The sequence below is a fragment of the Convolutriloba macropyga genome, chromosome 7, assembly GCF_964194025.1.
Source record: "Convolutriloba macropyga chromosome 7, txConMacr16.3, whole genome shotgun sequence".
NCBI lineage: Eukaryota > Metazoa > Xenacoelomorpha > Acoela > Convolutidae > Convolutriloba > Convolutriloba macropyga.
The window spans coordinates 19,024,526-19,040,594 of record NC_134474.1 but is presented as its reverse complement, the minus strand read 5'-3'; the positions used below and the strand labels follow the sequence as shown (position 1 = coordinate 19,040,594).

The window sequence follows — 16,069 nt, the reverse complement described above, 5'->3', positions numbered from 1 at the left end:
AAGCTAATAATATTGGATTTTCAATCAATATTTTGGATTTTATGAACATGTGCGTGAATTTTCAAAAAGTCTCCAAAATTGAGGGGCCCAGCGTCACTCAATTTTTAAATTGCCCCGATTGAGCTCAAAATTGGTGAACCGCTTTATCGGCTCAAAAAACCCTGCAGCGCAAAAATTTGGGCAGTTTCAACTATTTTTTCACGAGTTATAACGTTTTTGCTGTAGTGAACCTGGGTTTTTTGAAAAGGCTCAGATAGGGGATAGGTTATTGGCTATGAGGCTATAAAAAACTTGTTCAGAATGATTGATATTGCTATGGTTGGACTGCTCATGAGTGGGGCTAACTGAATTAATAATAAAATTGGCCATATTCGGGTATTAAGATGCATGTTTGATCACTTTTTTCGGAAATTTCACTCGATTTTTTGTGACTTTCGTTACTTTGGCAGTCTTTTCTCAGCTTATATTGGCACTAGGGGGCTGGGAGTGCATATTCTGAGAGCTATAGATATGGGCGTGCTGATGGTATGGTTAATTTTTGTCAGATGTTAATATTTTTGACTCTAGTGGGAAATAACTGGATTTTTTCTGACAAAATTGTGGCGTTTTGAGAGTTATTTGGGTTAAGTCTTCATGGTTGATACTGGGATGAGCTGGGACTGGTTTTTATGGTGCTACAAAGCTAGTGGGTTGCACTAGGGTTGTAGGGGGTATAGGTGGCTTTTATCGGGTCAGGTGGAGAATAAAATGACAAAATTTTTGAAGCGGAGGATTGAAGCAGAAGCGCAATTTTCGTTTTTTCGTCATTTTTCAACATATACTTGGAAATATTTGGTTTTAACGGTTGTTTGAGGTTGTACCATGAGGGTGGCAGCTGGGGGTAGCTGCTGGAGGCATTTGGGACAGTTTTTGGCATGTTTTTGGGATATAATTTACACTACATTTTAATCAATTTTAACGCACTTTGATAGGTTTCGGTATTTTTGTCATAACTCAACTTTTAATGATTTTTGACAGGATTTTTGGGTACTGGGATGTCAAGCGTGAGCAGTAGGATGATCTAGGGCTATAAGATGGGTCAATTGGGGGTTTTTTGTGGGAGTTATCATTGAATTCGAGCGGATTCGAAAAGTGTCAAAAATTGAGGGCTCCAGCGTCACTCAATTTTTAAAGTTCTCCAAATCAATTCAAAATTTGCAGGTCGGTTCCTCGGCTTGAAAAATGCTGCAGCGCAAAAGTTTGGGGTGATCGGGGCATTTTTCACAATTTTATGACTATTTTTCTGAAGTGAACCTAGGATTTTCGGAAAGGTCAATTTTAGGCTAAGTTTTGGGTACCTAGAACGGGTCGAGAGGGGTCAATTATAGCTGGAATCGCTTCTACTGGATGAGGGCTTTTCAGAACAATAGGTTAATCCAGGTTCGGACAAGTAGTTTTGGAGATATATCAAAATAACTGGATTTTGAGGTCGAAAATTTTCGAATTTTTGGCGATTTTTGGGCTTTAAGGCTAAGTTGCTTAGGCTTGTTGGGCTTCTGGGGCTAATGGAGGGTAATACTGGACTGTACTGGGTCTGTACGTGCTAATGGATATAGATGGTTATAGGTAGAGGGTCGAAGACTTGACATATAAGCTCAAAAATGATATTAAAATCCAATTTATCATAGCCACTAGCGAGTTTTGGAAGACTTAAGTGTGTAATTTCTGCATCTATTACTATTTCTCTCAGTTCATAAAGACTTGCTTATACAGATTCGTAAGTGGGTTTGTGGTAGTGTCTGAATTTTGTAACTAAACTGAAGATGTAACGTTCAGAAATGGGGTCGAAGTAAATTAAAACTGAGCCGATAGCAGGTGGATATCTAAGTCTAATTGCACTTGGGGCTGCTGGGTACCAGCTTTTGACTTGTCTGGCTAATCCCTTTGCCATTGCAAGGTCTGCTGATATACAGTGTGCAAAAGAGTGTGGAGAGTATAAGATATCCGTTGGTGAACTTAGATAAGTTGCATTTATTTCTTGACTAAAGTGATTTAAGTTTTGATTTGAAGAGCCTGGTGAAGAGTTTTTTGTTTGAGATCTGGTTACTGGTTTGTTTGCTGAACTGCTGGGCTTTTTCCCTGAATATTTTGCTATGCTAGCTCTTACTTGATCTAATTTTGTCTCTCTACTTGGGGTAGTTGACTGTTGTGCTGCTTGTGCTGATGCTTTTATTGCTTCGCGTTTTTCTTCTTGTTCTAGTCTGGCACGTGCATTTTTTGGTCTAGGACTGCCTGATCTTCTAACTCGGTTGGTTAGGTAAGGGTTTGTTCTATCTTCTTTATGCAACATTATTTCTCTGTCACGTTTAAATCCGCGTACATTTTTCCGCTGTTGGTAGTCTGTTGATTTGAATGAACTTTTCTCTGGTTTTCGTTTTGGGTTATAAGGTCTGGCTCTTATTTTTCTATCAGTTAAAGCAAATTGTTCTTCGTGCGTTTCTGGAGGCGATTCAATATCGAATGGTACTATTGATGGTTGTGGCTGTTGAAATGGTAGAAACATTTCATCGTCTGATGAGGATGATACAAGAGGAACACGAACTTCTGGTTCTTGCTGTCTAATTTCGTCAGCAATTAACGGATTAACTGGTATTCGGGCAATTTGTTCTGCGTCCAGGTTTAGGTCAGCTAAATTTTCATCTGAACTGCTATTTTCATCAAATAAATTTGGGATTGCTTCGTCTGAACTTGAGGAATCAAATACTGGAAGGTGGACTGGGGCAGTTCGTGGTCTAACTGCTGGTGCTACTACCCTTGGTGGGGCCGGTGGGGCTGCTGGAGGTGCTGCTACTGCTGGTCCTGCTAGTGGTCCACCTAGGGGAACATTTATGGTCACTCTGACTGGATCTTGTTTCACTTTCTTGGATTGTTGTATCTCTGTTTCTTGCTCATTGATTAATTCTGGGATATGTTTATCAAATAGGTCAGGTTCCATGTGTTGTCTTCTCGACGGATCAGGATGAAAGTTTACAGGATTGATGACTTCGAGGTCTTCAGGAGTTTCACTTGGTTGGATTGGTTTCAATCTGTTTCGATGAACACATTGGGTGTAATTCGTATTTACTTTTCGAATGATGTAATTAGAATCAGTAAGGACTTTTTCCACTTTATATAGCGGTAGCCATTTCTGAACTTGGGAAGCTATTACTGTTGATTGCTCTAATAGCTTAGGGTTTAAAAGTAAACAGAATGATTTCTCCAGAATCGGTTTTGCTGATGCTTTTTGATCATAATACTTTTTGTACTTCAAGTATGCGGTTGTTAATTTTTCTTTGTTTTCTCCAAACTTTTGCATCATGGCATCTTGCAGTTCATTTACAAAATCGGAATTTACTGCTACTGCATCCATTACTTTTCTGGAGAACCGTATGTCAAGGGGTTTTATGGGTTCTCTGCCATGGAATAGAGTTGAAGGACCACAATTTGTCGCTGAATGATATGAAGTATTATGGATAAAGGTTGCAAGAGGAACATATTTATGCCAGTCTTTCCATTGTTCTTCTGTATTAAGTTTCAGAATTCGTTTCAGTGGTCCGTGAGATCGTTCTACTGCTCCGATAGTCTGAGGGTGCTTTAGTGAGGCATGTTTTAGCTTTACTTCTAATAAACTTGCTAATTCTGACATTAATTCAGAAGTAAAATTGGTTCCTAAGTCACTAAGCATCGTTTGGGGAATGTAGCTGTGTTGGAAGAACACCTTTACTAGTTCTCGGGCTACTGTGTCAGCATATCCATTTGTTAATGGAACTGCGAATAGGTACTTTGTGAAAACATCTATTGCACTCAAAACATACTTATATTGCGATGACTTTAGGGGGCCTACTAAATCAATTTGGAGCATATCTCCTGGATATGATTGTAGTGAACTGACTGGTTGCAGTTTCGGTGTGATGTGGCTTTTCGGTACTCTGTTCAATTGAAGACAAGTGAGGCAGTTTTTGATGAAGCTAATGAAATGTTCAGTGAAGCCTGGATAATAAAATCGCTTTCTGAATTCCTGAATTGTTGCTTTAATGCCTAAATGTCCTGCTGTTTGTGAATTATGGAGTCTGTATATAGTCTCTTTCCACAAATGCTTAGGTACACAGAATTGTTTATGAAGTACTTTTCCAGTATCATCATAAAAATTCCGGTATAAGACATTCCCTTCAAGAATTAATCTGTTTAAATGTTTGTAATACTTTTTTCAGTTAGTTGTAGCATACTTTAAGTCTGGTTGTTGATTGTTTTGTTGAATCCAGCTTATTACTATTCTAATATCTGCATCTTTTTGCTGCTCATCTGCTAAGTTAAGGCTAATTAAGTTGTCTGTAAGGTCTGGGAACTCATCTAATGGATTTGGGTACTCAATTGAATTTATTTCGTGTTTTCGTTTAAGTTTTAATAGCCCTTGGATTTCTGTAATTGGATTATTATTTTGTCGCTTTTTGTAATCCTCATAAACTCCTAGTTTTTTAAGAAAGTTAACTTCGTCTTCGTTTATTTCGTCACCGAGGCCTTCAGTATCAAATAACACATTTAGTTCTACATCAGGGTTTTGTGCTTCTGTGTCAATTTCTATTTCTTTAACTGGAATTCTGTCTGCTAACTTTAAAGACATTGTTGCTGATTTGTCATTCTCCATTCGCGAGAGAAAAACGGCTGCGTAATTAGCGCGTTCAGGAATGTGAGCAGTTACTATGTTAAAGGAAAGTATTCTGTCTAAACAGTTCCAAAGTGATGGCGGTATTACTTTTGACTGAAAGAATTGTGTAAGGCTTTTGTTGTCAGTGAGTATAATTACTTGTTTACTTGATCCCCAAATGTAGTGTGAAAAGTAGTCCAGCGCATAGTACAAGGCTAGGAACTCTTTGTAATAAATTGAGAACTTTAATTGCGTAGCATTAAACAAATGCGATTCAAACGATACGGGAGCGTATGTTTTCTTTTCTTTCTTTCCTGTTTCGTTTACGTAGTCTTCCACCATTAGTACAAAACCTGCACCGTAGTAACTAGCATCGCAAAGAATTACATACTGTAGGCCTGGTTTTGGCAATCGCAATGTTACATTTGTTGCTTCCATTAAATCTTTCTTTATTACTTCTAATGCCTTTACATGTTCTTCTGTGGTTTCTATTACTGCATCCTTCTTCAGGAGCTTGTAAAATGACATTAGTTTTTCACCTAAGTTAGGTATGTAATTTCGGAAGAATTGCGTGAAGCCGATTAATCGTTTTACTTGTTTCGTTGTCTTTGGCATTTTAAATTTATCTAAAAATTTAGTTATTTTCGTTTTTTCCGGTGAAATTCCTTCTGCACTGATGTTGTTTCCAAGAAATTTCATTGTGTCAGTTGCTATTTCGCACTTTTCGGGTGACAATTTTAATCCAGATTGACGTATACACGTAAAAATTTCTCGTAAAGAGGGTACCAATTGTTCAAAATTTGTTACTGCATTTCCAATATCATCCATAAACTGGGTACAGTTTCCTGATGCTAAACATGGGTCCAAGTAATGTCTAATAAAGGAACTGAATCCTGTTACTGACTTATTCAATCCTTGTGCAAGACATTTATAGGCATAAGTTCTCGAAGCAAAGTTAAATGCTAGCAGTTGCACTGATACATCGTCTGCCATTTGCACACAGTGATATGCTTGAGAACAGTCAAGTTTTGTGAACAATTTTTTCCCGGCAAAGTAATTTATTGCGTCACTCATATTGGAAATCGGGAAATTGGTATTCACGTAGTCATTTTTCAACAAGTGGTTTACTTTTCTCAAGTCAATTAATAGTCTGAGTCTTCCTGAATTCTTTCTTTGAGCGAAAAGTGGACTACTATATCTTGATTGAGACAAAGTTGTTATCAGTCCGTAATAATGCATTAGTGCGAGCTCTACTTGTAAATCATTTCTCAAATGGTCGGGCGTTGGAGGGCCTTGTTCGTAAATTGGTATGCTTCTTTCTGGAGTTAACTTTAGTTTCAAATCTGTGTTATATCCAACGTCAAATCTGTGTTTCGCAAAAATATCACTGAATTCGACTAGTAGTTCACCTACTACTGCTTTTTGCTCATCATTAAGGGCTGATTTTTCCCACGGAAACTTGCTCAAAAATGTTATTTTATCCTGATTATTACCCTTTGGATCTAATTTCTCCATTTCTTGCAGTTTTAGCAGTTGCTCATAGATATCTCTCTGCAAGGGCGACAAGTTTGTCGGATCTGGGCACGTTTCAGGCGTTGGGAACCATAGTTTTTCATATTTTGGTGCTGGTTTCGCTGATTGAGCCTTTCTTTTTGGGGTGTCTGTAACTTGAATTAGTTGATTTATTTCTGTTAAATAATTTTCGCTCATTTTTGCCACATTAATTAATTGAGGATCTACTTCTAACAACTTTTCAGCTTGGTCTGATGTTAAGAATGAAAATTTGGCTATTTCTTCGCCTTTATTTATGGTAATTGGGTGGTCAGTAATGTTCAGGACATAGATGTAGAGAATGTTATTTTCAGCAACTTAACTTAAAGAGGATGTTAATATTACTTCACTGTCTTTTTCAAAGATTTCGTTTGGAATGATTACCCCACAGAGGTCAGTGAATGATTCTAGTTTATCATAAAGCTTACATTCTAATACTGCTTGTTGATTTGGCTATAAGACTTGCTTTTTCTGTGTATAAACTCCGAATTTTTTACGTTTTACAACTCTTCTGGGTTGCTTTTCTGGCTTTATTTCATTTATTTGCAGAGTTTGATCAGGGAATTTAATGTAACTTTGTCCTGGGCAGATCCTAACTTTATGTTTAACAAAGAATGGGTTGCCTAATATTACAGGAGTTGTGACAATTAAAACAAGGAAATCTTCTGTAAATGTTTGTGCCCAATTTAAATGTAACTTTAATTGCTTTGTCAATTTTAACTATATTTCCGTTTGCCATTTTAACTTTATCTAGATCAGGCTTTTCTATTTCTGTTATTGAATTGATATTTGTATTAATTAGCTCCTTGTAAAACTCACGACTTATCACGTTTGCAAATGCTCCTGTATCGATTAGTGCGCGTCTTTCTAATTCTCCATTAAATTTAACTTTAACATAAGACAATGTTCTGCCTAAAAGTGGGACAATGCTGAATAATTGCTGAACATGTGGTGTTGGCTTTGGTGAGGATTGAGGTACTTGTGTTGGGAGTTGCACAGAATTATTAACTTTACTTTTATTATTATTACTTTTGCGTTTTCTACGCTTTTTGTTACTTTTAATATAAACTGGCTCTATTACTTTACCTAAACTAGGACTAGACGTGCTTTCGTTATAATGATTAACTGAGTTTTTATAATTTTTATTTTGTTTTTTAAAGTTGGGTGGCTTTATTAGTTTTTTTGTTGATTAAATGGGAAATTCATACCTCTCATATTTCTACTTTGGAGTGCACCAGCACGACTAAATTCTTTTGCTTTTTGCATACCATATCGGTCTTGTGCTGGACTATCGTAAACTAAACCCTGTCTAAGAAAGTTTTGAGGGGTATTTTTCGTTGGGAACCGGTAAACTGGTCTATTAACATAAGCTGGATGAACAAATGGGGAACTGTCTGAAGGTTCGGTCCAATAATTACGAGTTTGTGGCTGTTCGTTAGAATAAAACGGTCTAGGGGCATTAAATTGTGGTCTTAACTCTCGGTAATTGTTAGCACGGGGGGCGTACTGTTGCTGGGGCCGATAGTTTTGCTGAACTGGACGGTAATTAGACTGATATTGAGGGTAATTTTGTCGATAATTTTGGATTTGAGGGCTGAAATTTTGTCTATAACTTTGTTTGTAGACTTGTTGAGGGTAATGTGGTGTGAATGTGTTTACTGGGCCTTGTTCTCATGGCTCAGTTTTAGGTGCTGTTCTCTGCTCAAGTTTCTGCTCAAGTTCTTTCTGATTATTTGAAATAGTAGCTATTGCTTTTAACATTTTATCAGTATTTGTTTCCGTTATTTCATTAAAACCGTCGTCAAAGTACTCTTCTCTGTTACACATCTCCCTTATTGCAATTTGTTGGCTAGCTAAGGTGCATAATTGATCAATGGTATCTGTATCTGGCCTTTCTAAGAGCTTAGGCTTAAGCCAGTTTGGCATAGAATTAATAAAGAAGCGCTTTATTTGCTCGTTTTTTCGATTTTCTGACATTTCAATGGCAGATTCTCTTGCTGCTGTCTCTCTTTCGAATCTACGGGCCTCTGGGTCACCTGCTCCTGCTGGCGCTACCACTATTTCAGGTGCTGGATATGCTTTATTGGCTTCAGTTCTTAACTTTACTAAGAAATTTTTTACAGTGTCTGTTTTTGGATTAAACTTTTGATTCTCTAACTTTATAATTCTGATCTCTCTCAAGTCATCCTGCGTGAATCTATTTCTTAGAGCTGTTATACTGTCTTCGAAGACTAATCTGGTATTCTCTGGTAAGGTTAAGAAGTATCGTAAAGCGTCTCCTTTAAATGTAATTCCAAAATTTCGCATGTTGTGCGTTTGCGATTGCTGCGACTCCGATTGCACCTGTTATTAGTTGTTCAAACTCATTAAAATTGTCCGTTTCTGATCCGGAAAAGGGCGTTATGTTGATCTGCGCGTGTGCCATTTTGCTTTTTACCCGATTAGATTATATACTTTTCGTTCAATCAGTCTTACTTTCGTTCTAAAGTATTAAATAGCAAGCTTAACTTAACTTAATGGAGAGATTTAGGGGATTTAAGTGAAGAAAACAGTTAAATGGATAGCACAAGAATATCAGAAAAGAAACTACTGAAACCATTCGTTCTAAAATTAGTAAAGAAGGGCTGCTTATAGACCTATTCCTAAAGCTCCGGTCGAATCGTCAGACTTATATCGTTGAAGCCGTATGGGCCGCCGAAGTCTCACCTCTAAAGAGTGCCCCTTAGTTTAGGAAAATTCGTGGGGACCACGACCGCACAGGCCTTGTGGAAGCTGCACTCAGATAGGCAACAGCATAATTGACCGAAGTCACTGTTTGATTCATTAACCTCCGGAGCTGGGTGGGGAAATAAAATATAATTGTTTTTTATTTTTGTTTAAACTTTTGTTTTGCCCTCTTTTTTTAGTTAATAATTAAGTTATGGTTTCAGTAATTTATTATTCTGATGTTATCTGATAATCAGTGATGATGTTATCAAGGTTAATTTCTTTATCAGATTGAAGTTTGTGACGGATAAGTCCAAATTTACGAGATTTCTGATTTAAACTTTTTGCTGTCCAATAAATTGCAACACGTTTGTCATCTTCATCTAGCACATAAATAACGATGGATTTATAAGCTGAAGAGGAAAAAGCGCTTACTATCTGAGCTTGTGTTTTATTGCTGTTATGGTGTAATTAATGTGGTTTCCTTCAATATGTTCAACAAAATTGGGGGAAGAGCGACAATTATTAATAGCGGGGAGAATTTGTTCTTTATAAATTGACATAAATAAAGCACCAAAATTAATTTTACAAATTCATTTACTCACAATATCCTCGTTTGCAAATACCCTGTGTTGTTTTTGTCCGTTGTGACGGCTGTGGTTGAGTGTGTTCCAGTTATTGTCCACTCAAACACTTTTGTATTACTGTTACACTTAGTCCACAGAGACACAAACACAGTTTCCACCCATTCTTTCCTTTGTTACTGCTTTTTGTGTTATCATCTTGCTCGGAAAGGAAGTGCTGGATGTGGTTCTGGATGATTGGAGGCTCTTAAGGTAATGAAGAAGAAGAAAAGAAAGAAAACAACAGAATAAAGAAAGGAAATATCGAAAATATCAAGGAATTAATCGAATTATCGGTCCGTTAAACTGGAAAACAGTTAATAACTCCTGTCACCATGTTACGCACTGATTTTTAATAGTGTTCCTCGTGGTGCTATTGAGGTTTATATTAGAAGTAATTTACTTGAATAATTGGCATTTTACAAGGACTTATTTTGGTGTTTCACAGTGCGATTTTTAGCAGATATATTTTGAATAAAATTAGCTAGTAATAGCCTTTTATTGAGCGGTTCAGATGCGTGATATATCCACTAGTTTGCCTTGCATTTTAGTGTTAAGTTAGTCGATATTTCATCTGTAACTTAGTTTATCAAACTTGGCGGTTTTCAAGAGAATTTCCAGTTCAATCTTTAATTATTTTAGCAAGAATTGTTTAATAATTTTAACAAGAAGTTTCTCAAGTTTTATCAAGTTTTATGAGTTGATAGGCAACTGATTTTTAGGCTGGTTCTCCGGTGTTCTGGTGATAGTGGGTTCCGCAAGATTGTGCCTTGAGTTGTATTGGTCCTTCGCAAATATTTACTGAATTTCAAGTAGGGCGATTTCCGGCTTTTGTACGTCTCTTGGTGTTTGTTCAGTACATATACAATTCCGTATTAGCACCTACTTTATCAGAATAATTACTTCACCAAGTACATAATCTCTCATGAAGTTATTTACTGATTATGTGAATTTATCATCAAGAAACTCAAAAAAGTAAATATTGAGGCTTTTAGGCACTTGAAGTGTTTGCTAGTAAAACCTGTCAATCTGCGGTTGTTTTTCATAAACATAAACAAATTCGTGGTTACAGGCCTAGATGGAAAAACTGGCTATATGTGGCCTTGAAACTAACTGAATATGAACTAATTTATAGCACTTATTTATGGATATTTAAGGAATATCATCACGAAACTATAAGGAACGAAATAGGGGCGTGACACCTCATTATATAACTTTGATGCCTTCATTATACAGGGAGTCCTTCAAAGCACCTTGAAGGGGTTTTCAGCATCCTTCAGTGACCACAATATAAGTGTTAAAAGTCAACTAGAGAGAAAAATAGCCATTTATCAAAATAAACACGCAGTTCAGCTTAAAACTCACTGTTAACCACCCTTTGTTAAGACCGCCATACAAAGATCAACTATATTACTTTTTTGAGGTTTGCCTCATAACAAAATCAAAATAGAAAAACGAGCGTAAGACGAAACAAAAAACAAAACCAGGCAAGTTTCACAAATAAATTCGAAAACTTCATTAACAAAACAAAAGCAAATTTAGGCCTTGAATTACCAAGGAATGTAATTTTAAAGCCAATAGCAAAAACCGGTCAAAAATGGAGAAACAGATGAAAAAATTGAAGTGCAATTCACCACTAATTATTGCTCAATTTGTCGGTCTGGCATAATCAAAATGACCACACCCACATCTGACTTCAAAAATCATCGATAAATGTTGAAGATCTGATACAAAAGATACCGTACCAACGCAATTCAATAGTTGAAAAAACTGACAAAACGGCTAGGCTTAGTTTACAGATCCAGTTTTAATTATGGCTTTCTGGCGATGTTTCGCCGGATTTCAAGCAAATTTTTATTACAAGGAGAAAAAAACAGTAGCAGTGACGCATAGTTGACTGAAGCACATACATTGATAAAAAAAATGCCGTTGCAACCTTATTTGAAACGTAACTCGATCCAAAAAGCTGCCATTTAACCAGTTAGAGCAGTCAGTATAGCGTAACATTAATGTAATAATTAACGTATTTTTTCACAAACATAAGTTAGCCAGCTTTGAAAAAAAAGAATAACTCAAACAAAAAACCCAGCAGGAAAAATCCGTGCATATAACAATGTCAAAAGCTAACAAAAAGCGTTTAATTGGCATCTAATTACTGGCTTAAAGTAACTAGTACACATCAAAAATTAAGGCACAAACTACCAAACACAACTTTAAAGTGAAACGCCTATTAAAAACAAAGAACAGAATTTCAAAAAACCAATTTCTCGCAGCAATATTTTTAGGCAAAATCAGGCACACAGCATTTACCTTATTTTTTCAAATGAAACTCGTGAAAATCTACCTGACGCCATTTTGTCTACAGGCCTCAAAAAATAAATAGCAGCCAAAAATATAACATTGAGGCTCAGTAATGGGCTCTTGCAGGTGAAGTTCTGACTCCACTCATTCATAATTGGAATTAATTCTCTACCAATGAGGATGATACAAAACTTTCAAAAAGTTCACATACGTAGAGTGGGGAGCTGGACAAGAGGTGATCCAAAAAATTGCCCAGCGAACGAGGGAGGCCGTGGGAGGGGTGACTGAGTGGCTCAAAACTTTAGGATTACCGCCCTTCACCATGAAATTATCTCCTCAAAACAGTTTCGGTGAATCGCATAATTAGAGCCTAGTAAGGCTCAAGGCTCTAAGAGAGTTACTCAGCCACAAAATACCCTCCGGGCACAAACCTGTTTATCCAATTTGTAAGGATGAAAAATAGAAATGGTCAGACGCAAAATCGTTCACGCGAAAATCCCATTAAAAGACCATATGACTAATATAATTAAGACAAACCTCGTTCGAGAGCAATTAAGAACTACTATTCAAAATTAGATGTTTCAGGAATTCAAAACTGCGAGGATTTTTTGAGATCATATAACGTCACACAAAGGAAACTACGGTCTAAGAGATCTGTTTAGAAAACAAGTCGATCGTTAGCAAATGGACTAAAAGAGTGCGGGCAGACATGACAACCAAAATTTTTTTAAAAAAAACATCAGGCTAATTAAACTCAAACGACCGGCGAACGGTTGTCTTCGGTAGTACCCGGATGGGACTTAGAGACGCTAATGTGGAAGGGGGAGTGGGGGTCAAGCGTGAGAGGGGATTGAATTAGGTAAAGACTTAGGTAGTCAAACTTTTATGATTAAGAATCGCCCTACACAACATGATACCATCTCCTCGAAAGTTTCGGTTAATCGCATTCTTAGAGAATAGTAGGGCGTATGGCTAAAAGAGCTCTGTCACTTCCTCCGGGCTTTTCATGTTTATACCGTTATTGAAGGATGGTAAGACGAAAAATCAGTCAATCAAAAATCAACCATTAACAACCACAGGACTTATATTATTGCTAATTGTTTCAGAGCAATTAAACAACAAGAAAATTAAAAACATGCACAATTCAATATCTATTTTAGAAAAATACTTATAACAAAGTCAGAGAAGCATCAATTAAAACCTGAACTAAATAAATTAACTAGCAATTCACTACGAAGCAGATGGTATCTGTCCAGGGTAACTGCAATTAGGTAGGCAACAAGTCGGCAGAAAGAGCAAAAGGGGGTAAAATTCAAAGATACATAGAATTTTTGGAACCAAGTATCTTCAAAAGCCATAACACATCCAATTTCAACTGAAAATTACTAGATAGATTCACATGTATTTTCTTAGCGGCCAATGGGACCTGTCATTAGTTAGACTCTGAGATTTGCCATCAGCTCGATTAAGTAATAAGACCACGAAAAGTAGATCGAATCATTCATTAATGAGACTGGGTGGCAAGTTGACAAAAAGCAGGAAAAAGGGAATAAGTTCATCACATTTTTGAGAAGATTAATGGAAGTAATTAAAACAAAACCATTAGTTGTCAACTGACGGTATCAAATAAGTTCGCTCATATAGATAAGATCACCCTAAGAAGTCGTCGATATCTGTGAGTACTCAGAATAGGTCACAACACATGAAAGCGCGCTATAAATTATTTTTTGCATCGCTTGTAAAAAGATGGTAGTTTAACAAAGTTAAGCTAAAAATTGACCGACGTAAGATTGAGAGATAAAAATGGAAAAATCACAGATTAATTTAAAAAACAATTATATTGAAGCTCAAAAGATCCGTTATTTATTAACCGAAATCATTAAACAGTTTGACTAATAACTGCTTAGATAGCCGACTGGACATTTGATTAATGACAATAAGTCTTAAGCCTAAAAAGAAAACCACAAATGCAGGCAAAACTGGAGAGGTCAATAAAAGTTTGCAAAATATTTGTCCTGGCCATAAAAACGACGAGCTTCTCTCTGAATTCACTCATAAATTTTATCCATTAGCACTCATTTGAATAGATAGCCGACTGGACATTTGATTAATGACAATAAGTCTTAAGCCTAAAAAGAAAACCACTGCTTAGATAGCCGACTGGACATTTGATTAATGACAATAAGTCTTAAGCCTAAAAAGAAAACCACAAATGCAGGCAAAACTGGAGAGGTCAATAAAAGTTTGCAAAATATTTGTCCTGGCCTCTACAACAAAAAAACTGCCTTTTCTGTAATTTGGATAAAAGTTTTTTTCTCAAAAACAACTTGACTTCTTTTTAATTGTAGAAATTCATAATGCAGCCAAAAATAGCCTTGCTATCACTGTATAATAAAAAATCGTAATTAATCCAAATCCTGACGTAATACAAAGTTCTTTAAAAAACCAGCCCCATCTGAATAAACCATGTCGGCAGTTTTAAGGTCTTAACTTAGAAAAGGGGCTAAAGAAGCTTATTTGGCGTCGAAAACGGATTTTCAAACATTGAGCCATCATTTTAGCCAAAAGACTCTCCGCAAAACCAATAATCTAATGAAAACCTAATCTTTAAATTTAAAACCAATAAAACTTTTGCTAAAAATTTTAACATTTTAGCGAAATTGATAACAATGATACCACTCACAACTCTCTGCGATGAATATATCGATCGTCCAAATTTGAGCAATAAAAAACAAACCCAGTTGAGCATATAGTTCCTCCCTCTTACTAAGGTGGTGTCGGAACAATCTCTTTTCGCGAAACTTCCAAACTTATGAATACTTTTAACTTATTTTGTCATCAACTGTGCTGACAAGACACTCAAAGCTGAAATGGAGGCGTGGTCACACGAAAATTGCAAAAGACTACAATCAGACTAAAATAATTGCTACAGAGAGCAACTAATCACGTAGAGAACTGCTATCCCACGAAACGAGTACCTGCAACACGTTATGTATTGCATTGTTTTTCTATTCATATCGCATGTTCTATTACAAATTCTCTTTCAATGTGCAATCGAGACCACAATAAAGAAATCCAATTTGACTTACATTTTAGCTCATTGACGATTGATAGCCATAGAATAAAACAAAGGGCTGTTTTCATCAAAAATCTTCTTAGCTGTGACTGCAATGAATGGCAAATTTGTTAGCTTGAGCTTACACTTGCTTGGCACGTCAGAATAAGTTCAACATTTTTAAGAGGTAGTCGGCATCAGCATTTTTTATCTAGAACAAAAAGACAATTTGGTATTTCAGAGTGATGCTGCGTATTACCCCGATCACTTAAGTCTCATCTGCTAAGCTCTATTGCGTTTCTTCATGACCTCATAAATTTTTCATATAAAATACGGGGGTCTCTCACTGCCTAAAAAATTAAAATTCAACTGACAATATTAAATATACGCACCAGATTCCCAGAAAATATCCGCCATTGATTTAGAACATGGCCGGCAAATTTCCGGAAAAACCGTATTTGAAAACCATTCAGTGAAATATTGAGTGAGGTATGCCAGGAGTCAAACATGCGAGTCGTGACTTTGTAAGTTGAAAAACTTGATCGAAAGTTAAAACGATACGGATAGCGCCTATTTAATAGCCGTTTAGAAGCTGACGACGACTATTAAACATAACCCTGGTTCAGATTGAAACCGGGACAAAACAAACTTGTTGCGGTACAAAAGACATTTTTTAAGTGCAAGCCATTTTGGTGGGATTTTGTAGTTAGACATATTCCGGTTTCTCAATGCGAGGATACAGGGATTGGCATCATTACCAATATACAAAAAACCTGACATCTAGGACTTTATAGAGCACAGTTCAAATACCGGTCACCTAAAACTGGTGTTTGCAAGTTTACCCTCTTTCTATTTTTGATATTCTTTTCGATACTGACTCTGTGCATTTCGGGCTGCTTTGTTGAGCAATAGCTGTTTATAAGCACTTTGAGCACAATAAGCGACGAATAAAGATTTTACAGAAATAGTAAAGCAAAACATTGACAAAGTAAAACATAGCAGGTCTAGTCCGGAAAAACAATTCAAAGAAAAAAGTCTTTAAAAGTGTTAATTCGAAACAAATTGACATAAACACGCAATTAGAAAAAATAATAAAAACCGTTTTCTAACTGTATTTAAAAATTAAAGTAAAAAAATTTGTTCCAATTCCAAGGTTTCGGCGTAACCACA

General features: G+C 36.4%; 1 protein-coding gene across 10 annotated transcripts in view; it reads right to left on the bottom strand.

The window, feature by feature from the left end:
* The window catches only part of LOC142342675 (uncharacterized), a 173,700-nt gene extending 158,547 nt beyond the window's left edge, over nt 1-15,153 (bottom strand). For 7 of the 10 annotated variants that reach the window (XM_075394153.1, XM_075394147.1, XM_075394148.1 and 4 more), the window contains exon 1: nt 14,934-15,140. In XM_075394153.1, the coding sequence (XP_075250268.1) occupies nt 14,934-14,988 (55 nt within the window). In that variant the 5' untranslated portion in view covers nt 14,989-15,140. Of the gene's footprint in view, nt 1-14,933 lie in introns of all 10 variants that reach the window. The other 3 variants (XM_075394155.1, XM_075394154.1, XM_075394157.1) reach the window with 3 other exon arrangements.
* Between the last annotated feature and the right edge of the window lie 916 nt (nt 15,154-16,069).